Source organism: Onychomys torridus, chromosome 8 (assembly GCF_903995425.1).
Source record: "Onychomys torridus chromosome 8, mOncTor1.1, whole genome shotgun sequence".
Classification (NCBI taxonomy): Eukaryota; Metazoa; Chordata; class Mammalia; order Rodentia; family Cricetidae; genus Onychomys; species Onychomys torridus.
In genome coordinates, this window is record NC_050450.1 from 21,924,920 (window position 1) to 21,944,207 (window position 19,288).

The 19,288-nt window shown below is 44.5% G+C and overlaps 1 protein-coding gene across 1 annotated transcript in view; it reads left to right on the forward strand.

Moving 5' to 3' along the window:
• Positions 1-5,903: 5,903 nt before the first annotated feature.
• LOC118588623 (cytochrome b-c1 complex subunit 8-like) overlaps positions 5,904-19,288 on the forward strand; it is a 44,627-nt gene continuing 31,242 nt past the window's right edge. The window contains exon 1 of the mRNA XM_036195198.1: positions 5,904-5,994. Coding sequence (XP_036051091.1) covers positions 5,904-5,994 — 91 coding nt within the window. The remainder of the gene's footprint in view (positions 5,995-19,288) is intronic.

The following is a 19,288-nucleotide window of genomic DNA, read 5'->3' on the forward strand; positions in this document are numbered from 1 at the left end:
CTGTATGTGTTGTATTTCATAATATATCTCTAAATAAATGTTTTATATTATATTGTATAACATATAATATATATATATATATATATATATAACTTCTACATATTTATATATGATACAGCCTTAGATTGATAATCTAAAAGAAAAGATCAATCAAGAGCTTTAACAATAAAACATGCTCCACAGGACTCAAAACAAAGTACAAACTAAACCACAAGACACAGGTTATCTGTCCTACTGAAAAAAACTGTGCTGATATTTATTTACAAGCTAATAAGAACATAAACCAGGATAGTACCTTGAAGTGATAAGTTGGTAAGAAGCTACACTTCCAGGTACTTACTCTATAGATACAGTTACTCATGTACAAAGAGGTGAGAGAACATCTCATATGTGTTTGATTGTGTAAGAGTGCATGCATGAGTGTGTGTGTGTGTGTGTGTGTGTGTGTGTGTGTATACATGAATTTGTATTTATGGATGTACTTTTCTGTGTGTGCACATGCCAAAAGTTGACATCAGTATGTCTTCCTCTATCATTGTCTACCTAAGTATTTGATATAAAGTCTCTCACTGAACTAGTATTTCAGCTAGATTGTCTGGCCAGTGAATCATGAGGACCTGCCTGTCTCTGCCCACTCAGTCACACACACACACACACACACACACACACACACACACACACTCCCAACACTAGGGCTCCTGGCTTTTTTTTTTAACATAGGTGCTGACAATCTTATATCTTCATGTTTGTGCAGCTAAGCCATCTCCCCAGCCCACTTACTCCATCATCTATTACTATAACCAAATAGTGGACATTGGATGATTCATGAAGAGCCTGGCTAGCACAGTCAGTAGAACATGAGACCCTTAATCTCAGGATCATGAGTTCATGCCCCACATTGGGTGCCACTAATTTAGATCAATCCATGTGAATTTAGTCAATGGGTAATAGAGATTTATTAAGATATAAATTGAGGAATTATGCTCATGAATACAAAACAGAGTAGACAGCTGAAGTTGTCCTCTGATCTGACTGAGATCCACCTCACAGGCAGCTGGGAGAAGGAGCATGCGACCCTTCTCTCTTATAATAGGTCACATACAACAGCAAGAAGCACTGCCTCCTTCAGGCCCTATAGTCCAAGGTCATGGGCAGAGCAAATATCACTACACTGGAGGCTAGGAAGTCCCTTGATATCACTAGCCTTGGCAAGTGCTTTCTTAGCACACCCTGGCATGGCAGAGGGTACCATATGGCAAGACAAGAAGTGCTAGCTCAGGCCTCTCTCCTTCTAACGTCACTGGCCCTCTGTGACTCCATCCTGACCACCCAAAGGCCTGTCCTCCAATCCATTCACAAACTTGGGGATTAAATTCCCAGCACATTCAAACCAAAGCAGCAAGTGGCTCCTCTCTATACCTTGATTCGTTCATCTAGAAAATGAGAATTAATGCCTGTTATGTAGATTTATTTGAAAATATATATATAGTGTATGAGGTAGTGGCCAGCAAATGTTTGTAATTACTATTATTTTATCTTGATTAGTAGTATTTTCTGTGTTTTTGTAGGTATCATAGGAGTTGAATTATCCAAATATTCATTATGATCTGAATAAATAAATCAAGTATGTCCATAGAATGGACTATCACACAAATGTTAAGAGAAATTAGGTTAAGTGTATGTGAAATCACTTCAAACAAACATATAGCTGACCATTATGGCACATGCCTGTGATCCCAGCACTTGTTTGATACAGGCAGTAGGGCTTTAGGATCTGTGGACTCTGAATCTGTGGGTTCTGGGCCATTCTGACCTACATAATGAAACACCATCAAGAAAAAAGAAGAAAGGGGCTTAGAAAACACTGCCCTGAAACATGTATAAGTCTACATGACGGTCACTTTTCACTGCCAACCTGATACAGTGTGGGGAGAAGTTATTTTGTTTGGGTTGACCTGTGGGCATGTGTGGGATACATCCCAAGCTTTTACACTGAAGACACGGCTCTGCTCATAGGTGTTAAAGCACATGCCATGTGGGCCTTTGCATCTCTGCCCCTCAGAAGACATGAAAAGCCCCTGCAAAGCTGCAGACTGAGAACTTTCACCGGCTTCCTCCCCTGCAGACAGTTCAGGGAGAAGGGCTTCCCTCTGGGAGCCAGACTGGAGTGATGTCTTCATTCCGGGATCTTGATTTAAAGTGATAACAAAAAATAAAAGAAATCTGATAAGACTTTTTTAAAAAGTGAATATCATTCTAGCAAAACCCAAACTATAAAATCGTGTCCTTTCATTTGAAACCACTTTGGTGGTCTTGTTCAGCTTCTGGATCCAAGCTCCAGGTTTCTTGACCCCTTCACTGGAGAATCCTGGCTCTTCCCTCCTTGAGTCAGGAAAGAATGCTCTCCCTGTGGTTGCTGCTGCCCCACTGGGTCATCTGCACAGGGCCACTCCACTCCTCCAGACCACGAATCTGCCTTGGGGTGACTGGCTGGAGAAATACCAGGGATCCCTACTCCAGCCCCTCCCTGGAGGCTCCTCAGGAGGAGGACTCCACCAGGCCCAGGCTCCCAGAAGGACAGACAACAGTGAGAGCCCAGGTTCCAGGCCAACACAAGGCTTGAGACAGACAAGGGTAAACTCAGATACTTAAGATACATAAATCAATTAAATATAACTCATATACCATATGATTTGCTCATTCACAGTATATAATTCAGTGTTGCCTTTTTTACCCCATATTTACAAAGTTGAGCAAGTTTCTCTTCTTTGTAATTCCAGAACATTCTTCAGTGCTCCAAAGACAACCTCACACCCATCAACAAGTTAGTGGGAAGGAGAACACGTCACTCCCACGCTCCTGCACTGGCATTTCCCTCTTCCCTCTGTGAGAAAGAAATGGCCTTCCTCCATCCTCAGGGGAGGACTGGGTGGGGAAGTTGTAGGAGACAGCTAGCTGCCAATTAGGTCCCTGCCCTTGGGCCATGACATTCAAACAGGAGAACAAAAGGCCCAAGTCATCCTGAGCGCCAAGGAAACTACACATCCTGAGTGGCTGGGAGGGAAACACCCCCTTCAGCTAGGCTGGGACTGCCCCTTCTGTTAGGAAAGCAAGGAACCTGGGGTGGGACCTCTCAGCTCCACCAGGACAGGGGCCTTGATGAGCTGACTATTATTTCTGGTCTCATAAACTTGGAGGAGTGGGGATGAGGGGTCTGAGGCTGCCTGGTGTCTCCTGTGGTTGGATGTGCCCCCTGTGGCACCATAGTATAATACATGGAGAAGGGCCAGATGCCAGTACTATACTCTTGGACTTCCAGTCTCCAGAGCCAAGACCCAGTGGAATGCCTGTTCTTTTAAGAGTAACTCAGACCCGGGTATTTCGTTGCAGGAAAAGAAAACTGACAAATGCACCTTCTATTACAGAGTTTCTCAACCTATGGGTCGTGACCCCTTTGACAAATCTCTATCTCCAAAAATATCTACATTGTGATTCTTAACAGTAGCAAAATTACAGTTATGAAGTAGCAACAAAAATAATTTTATGATTTGGGGGGTCACCACAACCATAAAGGGCCACAGCATAAGGAAGGTCGAGAAGTACTCATCTATGATCTAGGTCTCTGTTGCTGTGATAAACACCCAGCCAAAAGCAATTTGGGAAGGAAAGGGTTTATGTGGTTTACTTCTGTATCACACTCCATCACTGAGTGAAGACAGGCAAGAGACTCAAAGCTGGAACCTGGAGGCAAGAACTGAGGCAGAGCCCATGTAAGAGTACTGTTTACTGGCTCATTCCCCATGGCTTGCTCAGCCTGCCTTCTTATACCACCCAGGGCCACCAGCCCAGGGGTGGCACTGACCATGATGGGCTGAGTCCTCCCACATCAATCATTAATCAAAAGAATGCCCCCACAGACTTGTCTACAGGCCATCCAATGGATGCAGCTTCTCAATTGAGATTCCATCTTCCCAGACGGCTCCAGCTTGTGTCGAGCTGACAAAAAAAAAAAAAAAAAAAAACAACTAAACAGCAAACCATCCCCATAAGTTGGAGATTCAAGTGGGTTTTAATTCCAGTTAAAAAATAAAAGGGTGGGCTGGAAAGATGACTCAGTGGTGCAGAGGACCTGGGTTCAGTTACCAGCCCTCACATGGAAGCTCTCAAGCAGCCGTAACTCCAGTTCCAGGGGATCTTACATCCTCCTCTGACCTCCACAGGCACCAGGCACACATGTAGTGGAATACATACATGCAGGCAAAACACTCTCTTACACATTAAATAGTAAAAGTAAATGAAATCTTTTTAAAATACGTTAAATAAATAGAAGGGTAAGCTTCAAGTTGTGGACTCAATCATGATCATTCCAGGGAGGCTAGAACTGTTGTTTGTGTTCTGTAACAGAAAAGCCATGTGATTGGGTCACATAGATCCCACAATGGAGGACTGAGTCAGTGACATCATAGCGGTTCAGCAGACAGTGGTTTGTCATCTTCCCAGTAAAAGCTGCTCTCCTTAACAGTGGCTCAGCCTCCCCAGTTCCCTATGATGGCGTCACAGGCTGATTTCCCTTCTCTCTCACCCCATTCTCCCACCCCACTCTCTCATTCTGGGCAGAGTGCTAAGCAGTGGGCATTCAAAGGAAAGGAAGGGATTTCTTTATCCTTGGAGAGGCTGGGTTAGAGGAGGATCCAACACCAGAAATGAACCTTCCTGGTCCAGTTTCATGGACAGGCAGCCACAAGGATGGACAGATGCGAAGCACCTTCGCAAAGGGGTTATCCCAGCATGACTTACAGAGAAACCCTGAAATAACCTAACTGCCCGATAATAAGGAAATGGGGAAATGTAACAGGATGATATGGGTGAGCACATTGCATTCATAATTAGAGAAAAGAACTTCATTAAACCCCCATATACATGCATATACATGCATATATAGCACAACACATACAACACCAAACACACAACACACACATACAATGCACATAGATACAACATGCACAAACCCATGTGCGCACATATACACCTGCTGTTACAGATTGAGCAGAAGTCCTAGGCTACCATTCTAGGGCTCAGGTCTGACAGCCATGTTAAGTCACCTACATTGTGTTTCAATGTTGTTTCTCCATGCCACGTTTTAAAATGAAATATTGCAGATTTTTCAGAAGATAAAATGACCTCTGGCTTCTTTTGAAACAAGAAAAGATGTGACTGGAGAAAGCCAACCTCCTACATTGCAGCCGTTTGGCTGGACCTATACAGCAGGCTCCCCCTTGATGCAGGCCACTGTTCCCAGCCACTGCCATCTCCCACACTGAGACTGTGATCACCAACAATCATCCTATAACTAGCCTGATTGACTCAGAGACATCTTCCTGACCCCACATACATTTTCTCTTAAAGAAAGAGGTATGAGAATGAATGTCTGGTAGAAATGTGGTGTGCTGGTCAGTCTTCCTCAATACAAACTAGAGTCCCCTGGAAAGAGAAAACCTCAGTTGAGGAGTCATTTTCATCATATTTGCCCATGGGTGTGTCTGTAGTACATTGTATTGACTAATGATTGATGTGGAAGGGTCCAGCCCATGTGGATGGTTCCACCCCTGGGCACATAGTCCTGGGTTGTATTAGAAAGCAGGTTAATCAAGCTATAGAGAGCAAGCCAGTAAGTAGCATCCATCCATGGCCTCTGCTTCGGTTCCTACCTCCAGGTTCCTGCCTTGAAATAAAGCACTTCTTTCCCAAGTTGTTTTGGGTCATGATGTTATCCTACCAACAGAAATTAAACCATCACATATAGGTAGGTGAGTAAATAGGCGGATCTCTGCCAGACAACAGAGATTGATACATTGACATATAAATGATGTATGTAGATATAGATGTCAATTAGAAAAAGAACCATGCCCACAGCTCCCAAGGATGAAGAAAACACAGAAGAACAAGAAATTAAAAGTTTTGACCCAGCAAAGGGGACCATCATTGAAGCTCACAGTAAGGGAGAAAAGTCTTTAGCAGCTACACCACAGACAAGGAGCTAATCCAGAATTTACAAAGAGCTGCAGAGTAAGTACCAGGGGAAAGGATTTATTTCATGTCATAGCTTATAGTTTATAGTCCATCACTGAGGGAAGCCAGGGCAGGAACCTGGAGGCAGGAGCTGAAGCAGGGGCCATAGAGAAATGTGGTTTATGGGCTTGTGCTCCATGGTCAGTTTGTTTTCCAATGTGCTAATGAATCTGAGTAGACAGTTCAAAAGAAGAGACACATATGAGCAACAGTAACCATTCTTAATGGTGATCAACATCTTTAGTCATCAAGGAAAAGTGCTTGGAGATTCCTCCTCACCCCAGTCAGAAAGACTGTCAGCAAGAAATCTGATGACAAATATCATTGGAGAGGGTATAGGGACAGAGGAACTCTCACTCACTGCTGGTGGGAATGCAAATTAACACAGTCATTGTGGAAATCAGTTTGGAGGCTCCTCAAAAAATTACTACTGTAGTTAGAGTTTTCCTGCCTGGCCCACCATCAGGACAAATCTCTCTCACCGGCCAGGCCCATAGACGCTCAGACCCAACCAAGTAAACACACTGAAACTTATATTGCTTACAAACTGTGTGGCCGTGTATGTAAGCAGGCTTCTTGTTATCTAGTTCTTCTATCTTAAATTAACCCATTTCTGTTAGTCTAAAGTTGCCACGTGGCTCATGGCTTACCAGTCAGTACCTTACATCCTTCTTGTCATGGTGGCGGCTCGAAGGTCTCTCTCACCCAGCCTTCCACTACCCACAATTCTCCTCCTCCTTGTCCCACCTACCCTATCCTTCCTGTATGGCTACTGGCCATCAGCACTTTATTTATTTTAACCAATCAGAGCAACACATTTGACATACTTGAACATCCCACAGCGTACTACCATATGACCCAGTTAATCCACCCCAGGGCATTTACCCAGAGAGCTCCATAATCCACTACAGAGATATTTGCACAACCATGTGTATTACTGTTTTATTTATGATAGCAAGGAAATGTCCATTAGCAGATGAATGGGTAATAATAATGTGGTACATATGTAAAATGAAATATTACTCAGCTCTAAAGAAAAATGAAATCACAACACTTTCAGGAAAAAGAATGAACTTAGAATGTATAATATTAAGCAAGGTTACCCAAACTTAGAAAGGAAAAAATGCATGTACTTCCCCATATGCAGATCCTAGCCTACAGTGTGTGTGTGTGTGTGTGTGTGTGTGTGTGTGTGTGTGTGTGTGTGTCCATAAGGGTGGGTATGGTATAGCATTCAGAAATGAGGTCAAGAAAGGGTAATATTAGATAATAAGAACAAAATGCAGGAATCATTAAAAAGAATATAAAGCTAATTGTTTTTTTTTCTATTTTAACTGTATTGTTTTCTTTTTTGTGATGGATAACTGCATAAAATATAGCAGATAGAGAATGTGTAGCACTCTAAAAGAAGAATGGCCATTCTAACTATATTCTAACTGTTCATTGAAATGTACAGAGTTTGGGACTGGGTGAGTAGTTTCTTTAATCTAACTGAGTAATGTTTTTATTTGTGAGTTCATTACAATAAAGTGATTTTATTTCCAAGGCAATCTGTGAGCATAGAACTCCTATAATTTCATGCTAAAAAATTAGAAAACAATTTCAATAAAATATCCCAAATCTAGGGAAAGAGATGGCCATGCAGGTCTAGGAGAAATTCAGATTATGAAACAGACCAGGCTAGAAAAGAACCTCCTCACATCACATTACAGTTAAAACTCTAGATCAAGAGAGCAGAGAACATATACTGCAGGCCTGAAGAGAAAGTGAGTTGCATAGAAAGGTGGACCCATCAGAATAACAGCAGATTTCTCAACAGAAACCTTAAAAGCCAGGGAGCCTTAGAATGAGGTGCTTCAAGTCCTGAGAGGCAAAAATTGCCATGCCAGACTATTATACTCAGCAAAACTATCAGTTGTAATTGAAAGAGAAATGTCTCCCCAACGGAGGCGCGTTTAAAGGAGTCTGTGATGATGAAGCCAGCACTACGGAACATACTCAAAGGACTCTTTTGGACTGAAAAGTAAATACATCCATGAGGCTATAGGAAAGACATTAAAACAGTAGTTAAAGGGCTCCACAGTTAAGAATACTTGGTGCTATTGCAGAGCACTTGGGTTCCCAGCATCCACGTGCTGACTTACAACCACCTGTAACTTCCAGAGACCAGCAGCAACATGGCCATGCCACTGCCCGTTCTCTCAACCTCTCTTCGGATGTCAGGGGGAGATGATCATGCTCCCTTCCAAGCAATGCTGCAGCACCTGGCAAAGGGCAACCCCTGTGTTCTCTGTCTTTGACTCAGGGCCCCAAGAACCCAGGCACCAAGAGAAACCAGGTAACTCAGGCACCTAATGAGGGGCTGGACTCTCAGCTCCATTAATGACCCAGCTGAAACCCATCATAGACAAGCAGATGTTTGGCCCCTCCCACAGACCCTTGGCACTCAGCCCTTCCCTGCATGCCAGCCCAGGAGGGGTACCTGGAAGTTCCCACCATCTGTAATGGCTTCTCACCAACAGGCCTGGCCAGAAGTGCTATGCAGTTAATACCTACTACAGACCCCTCAGCCCCACATCAGTCAGTCCCTTGCACCTGCCCCTGACAGGCAGTCTCAAGGGCATGCTTTCTGAACCATGTCACAGAGCAGGGCAGGACTCAGCAGAGATGCTCACACTGTCATTGCACCCCATACTGACTTCCTGTCCTTCAGCCCACTCCCTTGGCTAGCACTTTCTGAATTCATACATGCTCACTTCAGTGTTCTCTTGGGAAGCCAAACTACACCGAAAGGGAAGACCAGAGGGACTCTCTGGAAAGTTTCAGGTCCGTGAGGGAGGAAGAGCATGAATGGTGGGATCTGGGAAGTGGGGTCAGCTGTCCAGCTGGAGCTAACACCAGGACATGACTCCAAAGCTGGTTGGAGTCACCAAGCTAGTCCCTCACTTGTAACAAGCTTTCTTGTCGGACTATCTTTGGACCGCCAGCCCACCATGACCTGGAGAGTTATTATTAACTATGAAAGCTTGGCCTTTAACTTAGGCTTGTCTCAACTAGCTCTTAGAACTTAACCCACATTTTTTAGTCTATGATCTTCCACGTGGCATTACCTCTCTTCCATCTTGCACCTCCTGTCTCCTCTCTGTGTCTGGCTGGCAACTCTGCCTTTCTTCTTCCCATAGTCCTCTCTATCTCTGGAAGTCCCACCTATACCTCCTGCCTAGCTATTGGCTGTTCACCTTTTTATTACACCAATCACAGCAATACACCTTCACACAGTGTAAAAATAACCCACAACACTCAATCACATCACACTCAGCTCAGTAGGAGCGTTACTCCCAGGATGAGGAAGACGTGAGAGAGAGTGAAAGCTAGAGGCCCCAGAGCAGCCGGGAGAGAGCATGGGTCCCAGATCCAAGCCTGTCTAGAGAAGTAGTGGCTGTGGTTTTACCGCAGCTTTATACCACAGTTGGACTGGGATTTTCAGATGCTGTGAGAGAGTTCTGTAGGGATGCCTGGACATTGCCCTCAGTCAGAGCTTGTCTGGACAAATCTACCTTGCCACAGGAGACTGCCAAAACTTCATTTCTGTACGCCTGCAGGCCTGTGTCCATTGACTCTGCAGACACCAACTGAGTTCTGAACACAGGAGGAGACACAGGAGAGAATAAGCCCTGCTCCTCACTGTCTGGGACCATTCAGCCTGGTCTAAAATGGACTATAAACAAGAAAGTAAACCAAACAGCTACAAAACTGGAAGACTCTAGGAAGGAAATCAAATGATAAGTTAGATGCTGAAAAGGAAGCCCATTTTGAAGGCTGGTCAAGGAGGGGCCTTTCTGGAACTGAGCTGAGACCAGAGGTTGATGGAGTATTGCCTGCCTTGAGCAGCACCACACTTAGGATCGGCAGATTCAGTGACACACACTGAGCTGCCCACCTGGCTCTAATGTCTGTGTGGGGAAAGTGCCAGGATTCCCAGCTGCACATGCGGAAACTGAGGCCCAGAGCGACATGGCCTGCCAGGGTCAGTACAGCCAGAGTGCCGGTGCCAGGCCCGGCAAGCCCAGGTCTTGCTTTGAGGTGTTTCATGTGTCAGCCTTTTTCTTCTTAGATCCCAGATAAAACCTACCAGTGACCTTGGACATTACCTCTTCTGGGAAGCCCTCTGCCACCTGCCAAGCCTGAGTCAAGGGCTTTCTGTGAGTCTCCGGAAGATGCTTGTTGCGGGACAGTGGTGTGCTGTTACGCTCTCTCCTGGGGCTCTCTCTCCTTCATGCCCTGTCCCAGGGGTGCAGCCAAGCTTTATAAGTTTTCTACTGCTGTGATAAAATATCCCACAAAAGCAACTCAAGGGAGAAAGGGCTTATTTTGGATCACAGTTCTAGAGGCATGGAGTCCATCGTGGCGGGCAAGGAATAACAACCTTCAGGGAAAATGTCAGCGGCAGCAGGAGGAAACTAGAAGATCACATTTCCATCGAGAGAGACTAAGACATGGCAGCATAAAGCCTCAAAAACTACAAATCCTGAAAACTATAAATCCTCAGTGTTTCCCCGGTGTCCTACCTTCTCCAGCAAGACTTCACCTCCTAAAGGCTCCATAACCTCCCCAAACAGCGCCACCACAGGAGACCGGGTGTCCAAACACATGAGCCTGTAAGGGGTGTTCCTCGCCCAAACCACTGCGCTAGGGAAGGCCCCTTCTTCGCTGAGGTTGCGCACTCAGGCAGGCTCCTATAGAAGATAACTGGGGTGGTTCTTAAAGACTTCTAACCTGGACCCCAGGAAGAAGAGCCCATTCTCCACACCAACAGCTAGCCCCGGGACCACCAGAAATGGGCCACATACCACCATGACCACCAACACAGGAGCACCGCACGGGGAGAACGGGTGCCGCTGCCAGGAGAGAAACTGGGCAAGAGATGAAGACAAGGTCCCTTCCATGCTCAGGTCTTGGTGCCACTCTCCATAGCTCCTGGAAGCCAGCATTTTCCAGTGCCCTCATGACCAAAAATCTTCAGATACCTATGCTCATGAAATACTAATTAAATGAGAGCGCTGGCCCAAACATGGGGCAGATCACCCTCTCCTTCAGTCTTTTGAGGCTCTGTTGATTTGGAGAATAGCAACCAACAGTAAAGCTGGCTGGGCTGCTGGACAGACTCCCTGAGGCTGGAGAGGAAGACACTAAGGCTGACCCAAACATATACCTGCGCTTCACCCACACGTGCCAGGCCCCTCTTGCCTCTGGGGAGTTGCCCTCTCGCTCCCCTCACAGAGACCACAGGCATGAACTGGGCCTCTTGCCATGACCTGGCTGAGTCTGTGGTGTGAGCTACAGGAGACAGCCCAGGTTTGCCTGGAAGCTCGGGGTCACCAGTCAGAGCGGATGCTTTGAATTTAGACCCGGGTTTATGAGCCGTGGCGGCCGCCAGCAGGGACCGGGCGCAGTCCGCGGGCCAGGGGCCGAGAGAGGAAGGCGCACTTTTAATGGAGTTGCCTGTTTCTCCCAAATATTACGCTAGGCAGGGAACTTGGACCAGAATGAAAGGCAAGGGTCTAATTTTAGACAGTACCTATGAATGAAACTTGACCCGGGCCTGGGGAGGAAATACCTTCCACTGGCCCATGCCAGGGCCAGCGTGTGCGATTTTCTGCTAAATCAGGCAGCTCCAACAAACAGGTCGCCGCGGAGACTCGGCTTGTCTCTTTCCTGCACTAAACCCATGTCACTTCTAAACACACCGCCCTCTCTCAGCCCCTCTTCTTTCACACAAACTCCTGGTCACCGTTCCCTCGTGTTCCGGCTAGTTAACCTCAGCTCCTGGTTCCTCTACCCTGCCCTTCCTAACCAAGAGCCTAAGACATTAGGTCAAGCTAGCCTGGGTGCCACACCATCAGAACCATTGGGGTCAGGAGACAGCTTGATCTGGACTCTGAACCTCAAGAAGAAAGGTCCACAGTCTGCCCCATCCGTGGTTCCCTCCAAAATGTCCTGCACACAGCCATATAAGGAGCTCAGTCAATACCATTCCTTAAGACAAGATAGTTGCCCCCATCGTTTGCTGCTTCCAAGCCTAGGTTGAACAGAGCAGAAGGCACCTTCTGTCCCAAAATGCCCACTGTCTTTACTTTCTGTTTCTTTAATGTGATTTGGCAAAGGTCCCCAGGGAGCAAGTAAGAGTAGGGGCTGCAGTCACTGTGGATCCTGAACCATGGCACAGCAGAACGAACAGGCCAGCACCCCCATTCCCAAGTGTCCACAGTATGTCTGGGATGTACGATGACTCTCTTGTCCCCATTAAGCCTCTGCTTACACATCTGTAGAATGGGATGGCAACTTCCCAGGGCAATGGTGATAGATAGGGTATTTGAAATCCTGGATCTCTGCCAAGACCATCTTTGAGTATCCAAGCTGAGTTCTCATCAAGTTCTCTGTCTCATTAGGGCAAATGTGGTGGTTAATGTTAAGTGCCAAATTGGGCTATTGACCCCCAAATAGATGGTCAGACATCCTCTGGGGTGTTTGCATCCCTTTCTATAAGTGGATGTGAGCAAAGATGGCTTCCTCCATATAGAAGTGGACCTCATCCAACCAGAAAAGACCAAAATGGCACAAAAAGCCTGACCTCCCCTAAGCAGGTACGAACTCGGCAGCAGACAGCCCTCAACTTGAGCCATAGAACTGGCTCTCTCCTGGGTCTCCAATTCCAGCCCGCCCTACCGATTTGGAACCCTCCCAGTCACAGGTGCCGGTTCCTTCAGACGAATCACCCTTTGCCAGTCTCCTCCCACTGAAGAGTGCTGTGATTCCTTTACCAACTTGCAGCTGTCACAGAATTATTAATTACTCCTTATTGGGGTGACAAATACCTGGCAGAGAACTCAAGGAAAGAAGGATGGATTTTTACTCAGCACAGGAGCAGAGTCCATCCACGGCAAGGAAGCAACAGCATAGGAACTTGGTCACATGGCATCATCCACAGTCTGGGAGCAGGGACAGGTGAGTGGTAGTGCTCAGCCGACTTCCTCCCTCGTGGTTAGTTAGTCCAGGATTCCAGGCAGTGGAATGATGTCATTCGCATTTAGGGTCGATCTTCGGGTTTCAATTCACCCAAGCTGTTGTTGTACAAGTATGAAGAATCAAGTTCAAATCTCTACACTCCACATAAAACGCCAAGCATGGCTATGCTTGTCTGTAATTCCAGCATTGGAGGTTCAGGCTCTGGGAGCTTGCTAGCCACCTACTCTAACAGCGAGCTTCCAGTTCAGTGAAAAACCCTGTCTCAAGTTGCTAAGACAGACAGCAACAGAAGACATCTGACATCTTTCTCTGGCCTCCACAATTGCACATGCAAACATATGCACATGCATACTGGTGTGTATGCATGTAACATATACACACTCATTATTAAATAAATAAATTTAATTTCCATAGTGGCTGTACAAGTTTGCACCCCCACCAGCAATGGAGAGTGTTCTCCATGTTCCACATCCTCTCCAGCATGAGCTCTCACTTGTGGGTTTGATCTCAGCCATTCTGAAGGGTGTAAGATGAAATCTCGAGGTAATTTTGATTTGCATTTCTCTGATGGCAATGTTGTGGGGTAGTCACCAGAGAAGACTGCTTGGACATGGTTTAAAGACAATAGAAAGTCTTTATTAGCCAGCTGGCAACTACACTGGGAGTTTGGGGGGATCCCAGTGTAGCCCTGAGCTTTTCTTAAGGTGAGTTTTTAAGCACAAAAACCATGTTCTGGTTTGACATACTTCAGTTAACAAGATCAGTTATCCAGAAGCAGAACTAAAGAAGCTAAAAAGCAAGGTTAGTACATTTAGAGACTTTCCCAGAGCTAGATGGACTTTGATGGATTAGGTATTTGTTTTAGTTTTGGCGGGTGGTACTGTCTACGTGCTGTTTTACAGACTGAGTGGTTCTTCCATCATGGAGTCAGTTATGCTAAGGTCTGGGCTCCTGTTACAGCTAAGGATGCTGGACATTCCTTTAAGTGTTTCTCAGCCATTTAAGATTCCTCTGTTGAGAATTCTCTGCTTGAATCTGTACCTCATTTTTTAACTGGATTATTTGGTTTGTTGATGTCTAGTTTCTTGAGTTCTTTATGTATTTTGGATATTAGCTCTCTAGAACTGATGTGGAGTTGGTGAAAATCTTTTCCAATTCTGTAGACTGTCGTTTTGTCCTATTGATGGTGTCCTCTGCCTTACAGAAGCTTTTCAGTTTCATGAGGCCCATTTATTGATTATTGTTCTTAGTGCCTGTGCTATTGGTGTTCTGTTTAGGAAGTCATCCTCTGTGCCCATGTGTTCAAAGCTATTTCCCACTTTCTCTTCTACCAGGTTCAGTGTATCTGGTTTTATGTTGAGGTTTGTGATCCACTTGGACTTGAGTTTTGTGCAGGGTGATAGATATTGTACAGGGTTGTTTTAGCTATCCTGGGTTTTTTGGTTTTCTATATGAAGCTGAGTATTTTCCTTTCAAGGTCTGTAAAGAATTGTGTTGGAATTTTGATGGGGCATGCGTTAAATCTGTAGATTGCTTTTGGCAAGATGGCCATTTTTACTGATCCATGAACATGGGAGATCTTTCCATCTTCTGATGTCTTCTCCAATTTCTTTCTTCAAAGACTTGAAGTTCTTGTTGTATTGGTCTTTCACTTGCTTGGTTACAGTTAACACAAGATATTTTATACTATTTGTGGCTATTGTGAAGGATGCTGTTTTCCTGATTTCTTTCTCAGCCCATTTGTCATTTGTATATAAGAAGGCTACTGATTTTTTTTGAGTTAATTTGTATCCTGCCACTTCACTGAAGGAGTTTATCAGCTGTAGGAGCTCCCTCATAGAAGTTTTGGGGGTTGCTTATGGATACTATCATATCATCTGCAAATAATGATACTTTGACTCCTTCCTTTCCAATCTGCACTCCCTTGATCTCCAGTTGTCTTATCACCTCAGCTAGAACTTCAGTTACTATATTAAATAAATATGGAGAGAGTGGGCAGCCTTGGTTCCTCAGAAAACTGGGAATAGATCTACCTCAAGACCCAGCTATACCACTCTTAGGCATATACCCAAAGGATGCTCCATCCTACCACAAGGACACTTGCTCAACTATATTCATAGCTTTATTCATAATAGCCAGAAACTGGAAATAATCTAGCTGTCCCTCAACTGAAGAATGGATAAAGAAAATGTGATACATTTACACAATGGAGTATTACTCAGCTGTTAAAAACAATGACATCATGAAATTTGCAGGCAAATGGATGGAACTAGAAAAAAAAAAATCATCCTGAGTGAGGTAACCCAGACCCAGAAAGACAAATATGGTATGGACTCACTTATAAGTAGATATTAGCTATAAAATAAAGGATAACCATGCTACAATCTACAGACCCAAAGAGGCTAAGCAACAAGGAGGGCTCAAGGGGCACACATGGATCTCCCTGGGTAGGGGAAATAGAATAGATGTTGTGGTGGACTGGGGGCAGGTGAGGATGAGAACAGGAGGACTCAGGTGGGGAGGGCAGAAAGTACTGGGAAAGGCAACTGGAATTGGGGGGCATTTAGGGAGGGGCAATGTGGAAACTCCCTGGCATCTATGAGAGAGGCCCTAGGGAAGACTCCTAGCAGTGGAGGATGCAAAGCCTGAACCAGCCATCTTCTGTAACCAGGCAAAGCTTCCAGCAGTAGGACTGGGACATCAAACCAGCCACAAAACCTTCGACCTACAATCTGTCCTACCTGTAAGATATGCTGGGGTAATGGTGGCACAGAACTTGTGGGAGTAGTCAATCAATGACTGGACTAACTTGAGGCCCATGGCATGAGAGGGAGTCCATGCCTGACACCACCTAGATGGCCAGGAACCAGAAGCTGGATAGCCCAGAGACCCAGGATAGAATCAAACACAACTGGCAAAAAAGTCAATGAACTCATTCCTAATGATATTCTGCTATATTCATAGATCAGTGCCTAGCCCAGTGGCCATCACAGAGGTGTCAGTCAGCAACTAAAGGAAGCAGATGCAGAGACTCACAACCAAATGCTAGATGGGGCCAGGGGAACCCCACAGAAGAATGAGAGGAAAGGTTGGAGGGACCAGAGGGGTCGAGGACACCACAAGAACATAGCCCACAGTATCAACTAAGCAGGGCTCATGGGGGCTCCCAGAGACTGAAGCGACAATCACAGAGCCTGTATAGGTCTACACTAGGGCCTCTGCAGATGCTCGGTGGTTGTGTAGCTTGGTGTCCTTGTGAGACTCCCAACAGTGGGAATGGAGGGGGCCTGTCTCTGATTCTTTTGCCTACGCTTGGGACCCTTTTCCTCCTACTGAGTTGCCTCATCCAGCTTTGATGTGAGGTTTTTGTGCCTAGTCTTATTGTATCTAGTTGTACCACGTTCTGCAGATATCTCTGGGAGGCCTGCTCTATTTTTTTGAAGGGAAATGGAAGAGGAGTGGATCTGGGGGACAGGGAATGTAAGGGTGGAGTGGAGAGGAGTGGAGGGAGGGGAAACTGTGGTCAGGATGTAATGTATGAGAAAAGAATAAAAAAGAAAGAAAAAATAATAAATTTAAAAATTAAGTACAGGGCTGGCGCAATAGCTCAGTGTGTGGGTAAAGGCACTTCCTACCAACTCTAATGACCTGAGTTCAACACTTGGGACCAACATAGTAGAAGGAGAGAACCAAGTCTTTCAAGTTGTCCACTGACCTTCACACATTTGTTGTGCATATTCACATACTGAGCACACACACACACACACACACACACACACACTGCAAATTTTTGAAGTATAAGTGTATTGTGAGAAATCCACAGAGTCTGTTTAAAGAGCAAAAGAATTTATTAAGGGAAAAAAACTCACTGTACAGAACAGAATTGACGCAGGTTCTGGAATGCTGTTCCAGCTGTCTGGATCAACCCACATCCAAGTCCCAGGAGGGAGCAGAATGCAATGCTTACGTGCATCTCAGGTCTTAAGGGTCGCCAAGAGGCCATGCCCCAAGAGCACATAGGCAGGTACAGCAGTTACCTGCTGCATCTCTAGGGGCTGTGCTTCAAGGTCATAGACAGAACAGCTACCCATTACATCTCCCTCTTTTGTTTAAATAAGAAAGTTCTAACCTAATATAAAACTATATACTATATCAATATATAAAACTATATCAATAACCCTCCAGGAGAGGGGAAAGGTAATAACCTAAACAAAAATAGAAATATAACCAGCAAGAAAAACATCAAACAAGAGACGTATACTAAAATCCAAAGATTTCCAGAACATAGGTAAATGGCATGTTACCGAGATTACCCCAATAGCTGTGCTATCCTGAAGTATCTGAATCTAGTATTTAATATGTTCTAGCTAAGATATTGTAACTGCAACTATTTAGTTTTTAATCCCATCAGAGAGCTGAGAAGGAACATAATAATACCTGAGAAAATGCAGGCAAGCCATTTCCAAAAATCTTGGAAGAATAGACAGAGGCAGCTGGCAGCCTGGATGGTCACCTAAAGTTTCTCAGCACCGTTGAGGCATCCAATCTGGCTACAGGCCTAGAATATCTGACAGACCATTTTCAGAAGCAGGAGTTTTAAAAGACCATCTTACCCTGTCTTGGTAAGATTCAGTAGTCGCTTTTCCTTGTGTCCTGCTCATCCAGAAAGGACAGAGTTCATACTGTCAGCAGTTGAGGCAAGGGCAGTTTTTTGCCCAGCAGGCCACTTTGTGCCAAGAAGACAAACTTCCAAACAGAGTGTCTTAAAAGCCCAACCTTCTATCAGAATCAGATCGGTGCTGTCAGGAGCAATTGTGTCTCACGTCAACAGAATTCTAAGGTATCAAAACATTTAAAGCCATATTCTCTAGGTCTATGAAGTGTTTGAAGATTATCTATCTGATATATGTTCTTGTAAATCTGGAGAACCTAACATAACTATAGAAAGGGCAAGGATAGATGACTATAATTTTGGAAATCTTTTCTACCTAAATAACCTAAGGACTGGGACTTTAAAAACAAGGTAAACAGTCTGTAAACAGATGTACAGTATTGAGATAATGACCTTGAACTTGTGACAATATACAAAAATTATCTTAATCAGAGGTAGAAATGTATAGTGCAATATGCAATATGACAACAATATCCTTAATATGTATCAATATACAAAATATCCTAAACAGAGGTAGAACATACATATAGTATGACAAATATAATTTTATATTTGTATCAATATATAAAATATTTCAAACAGGAGAAGGAATATCTGTACAATACAACAAATAGAGTTTTGTATTTGTATCAATATACAAATTATCTTAAATAGGAATATAAAAATAGTTTACATTTGTATCAATATGCAAGAATCCATATCAATGCAAATTATCCAAGGCTGATAGTTTGCTAAATCAGTTTACTAGTAAATATGATAATCTACTTTAATATCCTATACCTATCCATTCCCCTTTTTCTTTTCTTAAGGAGAATAATGGTTTAAATTTTATTGTTCCACCCCCCAATCCTATAACCATCCATCCATAACACTGAGAAAAATGAAACCTTTGGGAGAGGGGCTTTATTTTCTTAGAATTACTTCCTGCTGTTTAGGGGGTGATGGTATCTCTGTGGGGTCCTGTAGGAAAGCTTAGATAGGTCTCAATAGGACTAGCTGTGGAGTATGCAGCCAGTCTCAGAGTAATGGGTAAGGTTGTCTGAGATTCTGGCTAGAAGTGTAGTATGATGGATCACCTCATCTTAGGACTGTCCTGAAGAGTTTGTAGTCCAAACCTGATCATTGAGTAATGTTCATGGGTAGCAGGGCATCATTCTGGACCGGGTAGAGTTGTTGTTGTGGGTCCAAGCAGCCATCCATTACATAAGTGTAAGAGTCTTTTCTGAGACTCAGGCAATCTCTTAACTGTGAGCCTTGTAGCATCAAAAAATAAATTACACTAGTTAAGGAGATGACTCAGTTATTAAAGTGTTTGCCATACAAGCACAAAGATGTGAATTTTAGATCCCCAACATCCATGGAAAAAGCTAGGCACTGCAGCATGTACCCATAATCTAACTGCAGAGAAAATCAAAACAGGAGGGTCCCTGGGACCCCCTTGCTAGAGAGCCCTCCTGAATCAGTGATTCCAGGTTCAGTGAGAGCCTGTGAGGAAGACACTTGACATCAACTACCAGCCTC